The 10,640-nt window shown below is 33.5% G+C and overlaps 1 protein-coding gene across 1 annotated transcript; it reads right to left on the bottom strand.

Annotated features, from left to right (window-relative positions):
• Positions 1 to 2,146: 2,146 nt before the first annotated feature.
• On the bottom strand, positions 2,147 to 3,411 carry LOC149215491 (uncharacterized). Its single transcript, XM_089389739.1, has 5 exons — positions 3,271 to 3,411; positions 3,074 to 3,160; positions 2,792 to 2,908; positions 2,575 to 2,700; positions 2,147 to 2,331 (listed from the first exon to the last, which is right to left on the bottom strand). The coding sequence occupies exons 1-5, from the start codon at positions 3,409 to 3,411 to the stop codon at positions 2,149 to 2,151; spliced, it is 654 nt and encodes a 217-aa protein (XP_089245865.1). The 3' UTR covers positions 2,147 to 2,148.
• Between the last annotated feature and the right edge of the window lie 7,229 nt (positions 3,412 to 10,640).

Here is a 10,640-nt window from a genome sequence, read left to right as displayed (position 1 = left end):
TTTGTATATGCATATAAAGTATAGACACACTTAAGCTTATTTGAAAACATTTAAACCATAGTGTTAAATTGCAAAACCATCATCAATCCAATTGCTAGTCACCATGATAGGAGATCAGTGTCATTATTTGTGCTTTCCTTTTGGTAATTAATCATGATGTTTAATTTATACTAACAAATAAGTGATTGACTTCACGTAACATTCATCATAATGCTATTCTATGTTTGTGGAATTTCAAGGTGCTTATTATCATTGTGAACAATAGTTTATTTCTTGAGTAAATATTGTAGTGAATGTTCACTACTTAAACCAATATATACATATGTTGGTGATGGATCTTGAACATTTAATTAATACCACCCATATGGCATGTTTATAGGAATCCATCTCAATCTCAAATGCTAGATGAATATCATGTGAGATGAGAATCATGGTAGTCTTATGAAATGACACATTTGGAAGAGCACCTCCTTGATAGAGGTCAATGTGGTTCTCCAACTTATAGGGTAGATGACTTTGCCTATGTTTCCCTATGATAGAGTTTAGAAATAAATCAAGCCAATAATAAGAAAAAGAAGTCTCATTCAAAATAAATTTAAATGTGCATTGTAAAACCTATTATATGGGGTGTTAAAAAAGTAGGAAAAAGAAAAAAAGGAAAAAGATATGAATAAAAATTAAAATTCATTTGGATAAACATTTTTAGAATAATAATTAGCACCATGTAACATTTCATTAGCTTGAAATGCATTTGTTTTGGAGATAGAAACCATATAAAATTCAAAACAGTTAACCATTTAAAGTAATTCACTAACCACTTAACTAACTTAGGGATACCAAATTTCCATATGTATCTTATTTATTATAATACATTACATTTTTTTATAAAAAATAAAAAATGTTTCATGCGATACTCAATGTAAACTAGCTAATATACCATTTAAGAACATTGCTTGAATCATAAATATTTTGATAATAATCGATTTATATGATAAATATTTTTATATAAATAATGTAATTTTTTTAAATAGAAATTTTTTTTTAAATACATTTTCTTAAAATATTTCCAAAATAACCCATTTACTTATAGAATTTATTTTACAATTCAAAATAAAAATAAAATAATACCTATATAAATATGAATAAAAAATATCATTACCCTTTCAACTATTAAAATTGTTTGTATATATACATAATACATTTCACAATACTGGCCATATAAAATTCAAAACAGTTAACCATTTAAAGTAATTCACTAACCACTTAACTAACTTAGGGATACCAAATTTCCATATGTATCTTATTTATTATAATACATTACATTTTTTTATAAAAAATAAAAAATGTTTCATGCGATACTCAATGTAAACTAGCTAATATACCATTTAAGAACATTGCTTGAATCATAAATATTTTGATAATAATCGATTTATATGATAAATATTTTTATATAAATAATGTAATTTTTTTCAAATAGAAATTTATTTTTAAATACATTTTCTTAAAATATTTCCAAAATAACCCATTTACTTATAGAATTTATTTTACAATTCAAAATAAAAATAAAATAATACCTATATAAATATGAATAAAAAATATCATTACCTTTCAACTATTAAAATTGTTTGTATATATACATAATACATTTCACAATACTGGCCACAATTACAAAAGAATAACTTGAATGAGAAAAAAAAACTTGAACCCGAATTAAAAAGATGATGATCAACTCTCGCAATAATATTTTAAAATCACTTTATTAAAATCGTTTACAAAATAGAAAATATTAAAATTGTGCTGGGTTCATATCACTCGTTTACCGAAATCTAAATTTTTTTGGGAATTTAACAACAATGTTGACAACTCTGTCAAATGGAGTGAATGAAATATCAAATAAATCTATCTAATAAGCAAATTCAAAGACGAAGGTTGGTCAAACAAATCCACATATTAAGAAAATTCAATGACAAGCTTGTTCGCCAGAGTATATTTCCAAATATTCAACGTTGATTTCAAAGATTTGACAGCGAGGATATTTCTTTCACCAATTGCAATTGCTATATAAAGTAAATACATATATTATGTAAATTCAATAACAAGGTAAATTTAACATTTATTTCTAAGATTCAAGCTTGTAACTTCCTCCAATCACAACTTGCTGGAATGTTTAGCCTTCAAAGTAGCAAGCCTAGTGGGTTTAGTGAGAGCAATGCTAGTTGAGCATATATGCTCTATGTATTGTTTGCGTGACTTGAACCCACGTGCTTTCAAGTCCTTTGGCGTGATTTTGGTCCTTTTAACCATAGCATCAACATTTATCTTTTTTGTTTTCTGTGGAAATTAAAACATTATCAATAAATATCAAAATCCACATAGATATAATGAAAATATGCGGACCATGTAACGAATATGAAAAGACAATGCATTGACTAGCTATCAACAAATATCAAAATCTATATAGATATAATGAGAATATGGGGAACATGTAACGAATATGAAAAGAAAATGCATTAACTAGTCATAAAAATATATGTCAATGTTATTATGAGCTAAGATATGTAGTATATAACTTACCTCTCTTAATTTATCTTGAAGTCTAGGTGAATGCCGCAATGGTTGAGGAGAATGTGATTTTTGGTGAGTATCATGTCCACCATCATACATGTGCAAAGGTGTTTTAGGAAATGTATATTCATTACTCTGAACATTAGATTATACATAGATATAAGTATGACTCAAATAGAATTAAATGTAAAAATATGCTAAATTTACAAGAGTATAAATAGCTTACCTTGCATTGTGACATTGGACGTGAAGATGGTTCTAGCATTTGAACCATTTCATTTCCATTCTTCTTAAGACTTCGACAAGGGGTTTTCATTGATTGTGATGGTTCCAAAGGGAACACCTGCACCATAAATAAGAAATAACACACACACACATAATCAAAACAAATCAAGGATAACGATATATAATACAAAACATCCATTTCTCATCCCATCATTATGGTAAAACATAACAATTTATATATTAATGTTTTTAGTGGAATAGGTTATATGGATTAAAAACTTACTGGCCCAATAACCCCTTGAAAACCTTGAAATCTAGGTGAGCGGCGTAATAGTTGGTGGCTTGAACTTGGGGAATTTTGTTGATTAGGCTACACATATCAATAACAATGAGAAATTAGTATACAATTATAATAAATATAAATATTATTTAATGTTAAAATGTCTAAAAAATTAATATACGCAAAAAAATGAACTCAACTGTGTTTTCATTGTCCTGATTAGTTTCATCAAAGTTTAATATATAGTTGTGCCCATCTAATCTTTCTTCCCCCACATCATCAGGAACCTCAGTCCTTGCTTTCTCTTTTAAAGCAATGTCTATGCGCTTCATTGTCTCCATACGTCTACGAGGTAGACTTTGATCCCAACGTTGAATTTTTTCACAAATCCTTTGCTTTGAAGTATCATTAAGCTAATCAAATGTAACAACTGACTGTGAAAACAAGTTTCAATGAATTTAGTCCACAACAATAAATTAATATTAATAAAAAACATATACAGATAAATACTAATAAATACTTACAGCTGAAAGAATTTCTTCATTGACAATATTAATAAAAAAGCATATACAAATAAATACTAATAAATACTTACAGCTGAAAGAATTTCTTCATTAACAAATCTTTTATATGCTTGTTGTCGTGCACGACATAGCCTTGCATCTAAATCATATTGTATTTTGGCATTTTGCCTTTTTACTACACTTGTAGATTTAACCGCCCATGTAGCATTTGCATCTCTTAATCGACCTCTTTGACGTGGAGGAATTGGTGGGAGATTGTGGTTGGTAGCCCGATGATGATTAAGGCCAGATAGCTTAGATCGACTCAAGTTCCCCGCACAATCACCAACAAGACAAGTGAACAATTGCTTGGTGCTTTTGATAGTTACCTCCCATTCATGTCTATTGTCCTCCATTTTCTTACTTCCTTATAATGAATATGTAAACAATATTGTTGTTAAAAACATCATAAAAACACTTTAAAATAAAAATCAATATTCATATCTATTTTTTTGTGGTTACCATAACTATCAACTTTTAAATAAAACTGAAATATTTCCAAGATTTCATGGATAAAATTGAAGTAAACCCATTATTCTCATTTTTACCCCTAAATAAATATGAGATCTACCTTCAAAATAAAAATATAAACATGACACATAATTTGAACAAATTTTATTTTCGAAGAATAATGGATAAACTGAAAATAATGGGGAACTGAACTGATTTGATTTGATAACAGTTACGACAGGGTAGTTAAAATTTGAAATATGCAAATTATATCACTGAAACATGGAATGTTAAGAACTATCAAATTTGAAAATTAAGATTCTAAGAAGTCCCAAATTTCCATGAGAATAATTACCCTAAAGAAGACAAAAAAAACATCCGATAATTAAAATTACATGAACTTTTTTTTTTTGAGATAATTAAATAAAACTGAAATATTTCCAAGATTTCATGGATAAAATTGAAGTAAACCCATTATTCTCATTTTTACCCCTAAATAAATATGACATCTACCTTCAAAATAAAAATATAAACATGACACATAATTTGAACAAATTTTATTTTCGAAGAATAATGGAAAAACTGAAAATAATGGGGAACTGAACTGATTTGATAACAGTTACGACAGGTTAGTTAAAATTTGAATTTAAATTGTTAAATCTATATAAATTCCAGTAAGTTAAGTTTTCGTTTTTTTGGCTTTATTCATTTCTACATTGAATAATATATATAAAAAAAAATTACCAACTTTAATCGTATTATATACAAGTATTTGGATGCATAATCATGTTTAATTTTGGAAGAATTAATATTCTATTTAAGAATTTAGGTTGAATATAATCTCATTTTATTCTATTTAAGAATTCAGATGTAATGGGGTCGGTCTGTAATTACATCCTTGTCAAGGCAGAGAGACAGAACCCTGGATTATCTGCGGAGACAGGATGAGGAGTTCACTGAAACAATCTGAATAGTTAGCGGACTTGCTGCAGGGGCTGAGTGGAACAACTCAATCAAGAAGACAGATTACTTTTTATCTGGATTGTCGATAAAAAGTTAGAGGTTCAAAAGTAGAAGAGTTGGGTATTTATATTATTTTTTAGAAACAAAGGGTTTCATACATGGTTTTTCTATCTGGTATCGAATGATTTTATAACTTACAAAAATAGAAAATCAGAGTAAGAAGCTCAAGGAAAGTAAAAAGATCTAAGAAAATAAGAAACTTCAATCATGGAATACACAATGAAAGTTCAGGCTAGGAATACCAACCACATTAAAAATCACTCCAGAAAATGGACCCAGTTCAAAATAGTTAACTTGAGTGGGCCTAATTTGATAACTGTGCGAATAACCAATGAAAGTTGAGGCCAAGAATTGCAACAACATTAAAATAACCGTGATTTGATAACTGTGCAAATACCCAATGAAAGTTCAGAACACCCAATGAAAGTTCAGGCCAGGAATACCAACAACATTAAAAGTCAATGCAGAAAATTGATGCAGTTCAAAATAGTTAACTTGAGTGGGCCTGATTTGGTAACTGTGCAAATACCCAATGAAAGTTGAGGCCAAGAATAGCAAGAACATTAAAAGCACTGCAAAAAATAAACGCATAAAAGCAAATCTCTAACCTGTTCAATGCAATCCGGTAATGGCAGCCACAAAGTTCAATTTATGACTTGGAAAAACGGAGAATATTGTAAATGGAGCCATTGGAAAACAGATTATAGAGTGCAGAGTTAACGATATATTTATCATCCTACAAAGATAAATATCCTATAGAATATTTTTATCAGACACCCTCATAAAACCAAATTCTGAAGTACAGAAGTGTAACAGTACTAGCATGCATGGTGGTAGAGCGTTACCGGTTTCCAACGGCTGCAGGGGATCACCAATCTCTGTTCGCCGCTGCTCTGCCGTGCTCTTCTTTGATGGTTGCAGGGTCTGAATCCGATAGCGTATTGCCTTCAGTCCAGTTGGTGTATGGAGTTTATGGACCTCCGGCAGAGTTTACGAACATTAATGCGTGGGTTGGTAAACTACGGAGGCGGGTAAACTATGGATCCCGACAGAGTTTATGAACATTAATGCGTAGGTTGGTGAACCTCATTAAGTCCTCAAACCGGAGGCGGGCAGGGACACCGGCGTCGGACGCGGGCAGGAACATGCATTACCGGAGCTGAGTGATGAGATGTGGATGCATGGATGCATCCCCATGATCGGCTCTCCGGGTGACGTCAATCTGGTGTCAGGTAGGTGCATTAATGATGCTATAGGATATGAAATAGGACTTGCCCAAAAATCATAGATCAATCACAGTTCTCCAAATCCCCGTCAGTCACAGTGTTCCGACAATATATCTCAAATAATGCTTGTATTTTGTTTTTCCTACTATGAATACTATTATTCAGTTTTTTTCGTGCTAAAAAAAAAAAAAAAAAAATATTTCAATAAATCATAAGCTTAATAAGTAACCCTACCAACACGGCCTGGAGTATGCCGTAAAACTGCTTCTGCTTGGCTAAGAGCTCGTCTTCCTCGGACGTAAGGAAACAGGTTAACGGCCCAAGACCCAGAGGCATCTGGCAGGAGTGAAAGCCTGCTCCCTTACGGACCACCAGCGGGTTATTACAGATGGCGTGGTTTTCCTTGATAACAGTGATGAGTCAAACCGACATTCGCGGATAGCAGCCAGAGATGGCTGTCCTCACTGTTAGTTTGACACCTGAGTTTGATAGATTTTGCCACCTTCGAAAAAAAAAAAAAACAAACCCTACCAACTACAACAGCTTTTATCACACTCAAGTTCACAGATTCCAGAGTCTTCACTCTGCTTCTTCAAAATTCGTCATCTCAAATTTCAATATGAACGTCATTATGAATTAAAATGATAAAATATCAGTTCATTGTATAGGTTGTTAGCTTTATATTTATGCATGGATTTTGGGCACGTGAATGAGCATAAATTCAGATCATTGGGAGTACTCAAAACCGTCCCTAAACGGAAGCGCAGTATGCGAGGCCAACTGCGTACAGATGTCAGTGTAAAAGTTAATGTCATATGGTGAACAGATGTCAGGGTTAAACAGAATTGATGAAAATAGTAGGTAAAATGATTTTAAAAAAGCCTATCTGCTTGATAATTAAATTTATCAATTTTCATAATAAGATTTGGTTGTAAGTTAAATGGGGTCAACAATGTTAAATGGAAGCCCATGATGGGTATTGAATAAGACGTTTTTTAATTATTCAAAGTTTATTGATTACACTTGAGTTGACAAATTCTACCCGCATCTTCACTATGCTTATTCAAAATTCGTATGTGAGGCCAACTGTGTAACGATGTCAGTGTAAAAGTTAAAGTCATATGGTGAACAGATGTCAGGATTAAACAGGCTTAAACAGAAAAGATAGACGAAAATCGTAGGTAAACTGATTAAAAGAAAAAAAGCCTATCGGCTTGATAATTAAATTTTCATAATAAGATTTGGTTGTAAGTTAAATGGGGTCAACAATGTTAAATGGAAGCCCATGATGGGTACTGAATAAGACGTTTTTTTATTATTCTAAGTTTATTTTACATTTTTTAATTATTCGCCCATGATGGCTATTGAATAAGACGTTTTTACATTTATTCTCGGTTTATTTTATGTTTTTTTAATCATTCGCCCATGATGGCTATTGAACAATACGTTTTCTAAACTATTCCAGGTTTAATTAATATATATATATATATATTTTAAGATAACATTTTTTTAATTTATTTATTCGTGAAGGTATAAAATGAATTATGAATGTTTTTTTGAATATCTAGCTAGTAAAATTTATAAAGTATAATTTTAACTTTTTTCAAATTTCTAGCTTTGATTTTGATGGCGAGGTGATGGAAGGGCTCTATTTCTGTATTCATAGGATGGTACCTGATCCTGAGCTTCGTAGCAAAATCAATCGCGAGATACAATTTCATCGGGATTGTGTTGGCCTATTTGGCTTTGATGATGCTATTAGGAAAGGACCCTCTTCATGCCACGTAAGTGACAAGTCATCACTCATTAGAAATTATAATTTTCAATTTAGAATTTCCTTACTTATAATTCAATATTTTTTAAATTCAATAATGTAATTTTTATATGAAATCTTAATTATGTTTTAAGTTTTTGAATTTTTTATTTCTTTATTTTGTTGTAGATATTTGGTGGCGAAGCTATGGTGCAAGGGCACCAAATTTGCAGAAATTGGCCATAAGAATTTTGAGTCAAACATGTAGCTCTTCAGGGTGTGAGTGCAATTGGAGTGTATTTGAGAAAATACACGCAAAAAAATGCAACAGGTATAACTTTGAGCTCCAACCTTCAGTTGAGCAATTACACTTATTGTAATTTTTAATTTTAAATTTATGACCTTCAAGTGTCAAGAGTCAAGAGTCAGGACTCATTAGTTTTTTTGACATTCTTACAGGTTGGAGTTCGCACGCGTCAATGATTTAGTGTATGTGCATTACAACATTCGACTTCGAGTGAGGCAAATAGAAGCACCAATGGATCTAGATGCCATTTCCTTAGACAATATTGATGTATTGTCTCAGTGGAGAGTGGAGTCTAAGGAGCCCATCTTTGAGGAGCCACCTTCATGGTTAGAGCCAGATGATCCATTAGAATAGGGGCCGCGAGAGGAGGAGGACTCGGAGGAGGAGCAACACTCGGAGGAAGAGGAGGAGGAGGAGGAGGACACTGTGGGAGCATCAACATCAACACCATCTGCTATAGATATAGGAGAGCACAACTCCATACCTAGCACTCATTATTTGACATTAGGTGCAGAGGCAGGGCTAGGGCCTTCTACTACTAGGGCAGGCCTGGCAAACAACCCATCATGTTTTCCCGTAAAAGGGGGAGAGGGCAGTGATTTCAGATAGATAGCTGCTAGTTTTATTTGTTTTGCTACATATAACTCATGATGATGAGATACTTTTATATATGTGATGTTATTTTGTATTGGTTCTCCATATTTGAGTCCTTGAATGGACAATTATCAGGGATCAGCTGGATTTGGTATTGCCTTTGATGTATCATTTCTATTTGACATCAATATATATCAGTGCTTTCTTCATATTTATGTGCCAATGTGTTTATTTCATGTTGTTATTGCTTTATATGTTTAAAAATCTGAAAAAAATGAATATATTATGCATCTTTTATGCTTGTCGATATTTGCCGATATTTTCGCCGATATTGCCGATAAGATGTTTTCTAGACCCTCGCCGATATTTTGCCGATATCGATATTTTCAACACTGCTTCCGAGAGAGGCGTAGTTCATACTACAAGAATTGTTGCAGTGGTGAGCGCCAGGAGTTGGGCGAGTGTTGAGAGTAGTGATGATGATGATGAGTTACTTCCTAGTCTTGGAAGTACCTCTCTCGCTAAGAGGGAGTGTTGATTTTTGAGTAGCTTGGGAGGTACTCGAAGCCCTAGAGTTCGGGGTTTGGAGGGTGAAGAGCCACAAAATTCATTTGTGGGCTTGGAACCCAAGGTTGGGGTTTTGCACCCATTGATGTTTGGACCAAAACCATGGAGCATTTTCTACATGTGATGGATGGAGTTGATGGAGGATGGTGAGGAGAATCCAACACAACAAGAGTTGTCGAAATCCGAGTTGTAGAAGACGAGTCATGAATTTTTGGGTGCTCCAGTCATGTAGGCTTGAAGTGAAATTAGCTAAAAGTCATGTCTCTTCATGAATTCGTTGAGCCCTTATAAGGTGTATAAATAGAAGATGAATGTGATTCATTTTACACATCCAAGGTGCAACATAAAGCATTAAAGGAACTCGTTGAAGAGAAGAACAACTCTGTTTAGCCGCAGGCAAAGAAGGGAGATCAGCGAAGAAGAGGGCCTGTTAGGGCATCTTTCAAGACTATTGGTGACCGAATTTGCTGTGCAGGAGGGCCGAGCTAGAGGAGTTGAGTTCTGGGTTTGTTTTGAGGGTGTTTGTGGGTGGACAGACCTTGGGAGAGGCAACCGTAGCCCTTAGAAGTTTGTTGTGGGGAGGCCGCAGGCCTTATCATCCAGGACAGGGGTACGCAAGGTTGTTTGGAGGCTAGTTTGTGCCCAGAACAACAGCAAAGGAGTAGAGGATCCTTCCAAGGGAAGACCGCAGTTAGAAAAGGCACTGTGAGGTGGACGAGAGGGGTTGATGTGGAGCTATTTCCAACCCTAACCAGATCACAGAGATGACAACAATATAGCACCAGACCAGAGATATGTTTCAGCCTTGTGTTGGGTCAAGAATTGACCAGTTTGGATAAGTTTTATGAGAAGCTTGTGGGAGCCATGTGTTGAGGTTGACTTGGGTGGTTGGAAATCTCAACTAAGAGCAGATCTTACAGTGGAAGGATTGGGTGCCATTGGATTGGTGGAGGGCAGCATGTTGACGACCCAAAGTAGCCCTTGACAAGCTGTCCTAAAGGAGGTGTGATAACTGAAGGTTGGGTGAAGTTCATGAGCCTAATGTGCAGTACATCGATGGACTAGTGAACTACTAGATTGGCAGATT

Source organism: Pinus tabuliformis, chromosome 1_1, assembly GCF_031772625.1.
Source record: "Pinus tabuliformis cultivar Carrire ecotype Pingquan chromosome 1_1, CPIR1, whole genome shotgun sequence".
NCBI lineage: Eukaryota > Viridiplantae > Streptophyta > Pinopsida > Pinales > Pinaceae > Pinus > Pinus tabuliformis.
This window is presented reverse-complemented; position numbering and strand designations above follow the sequence as displayed.

What these genes read in the sequence shown, in the direction of transcription:
- LOC149215491 (XM_089389739.1), bottom strand. Translation starts at nt 3,411, where the DNA reads ATGGAGACAATGAAGCGCATAGACATTGCTTTAAAAGAGAAAGCAAGG. An exon ending in ATCAGGACAATGAAAACACA is followed by an intron (nt 3,161 to 3,270) that starts GTTGAGTTCATT and finishes TGATATGTGTAG; the next exon opens with CCTAATCAACAAAATTCCCC. An exon ending in TTCAAGATAAATTAAGAGAG is followed by an intron (nt 2,332 to 2,574) that starts GTAAGTTATATA and finishes TAATTTCCACAG; the next exon opens with AAAACAAAAAAGATAAATGT.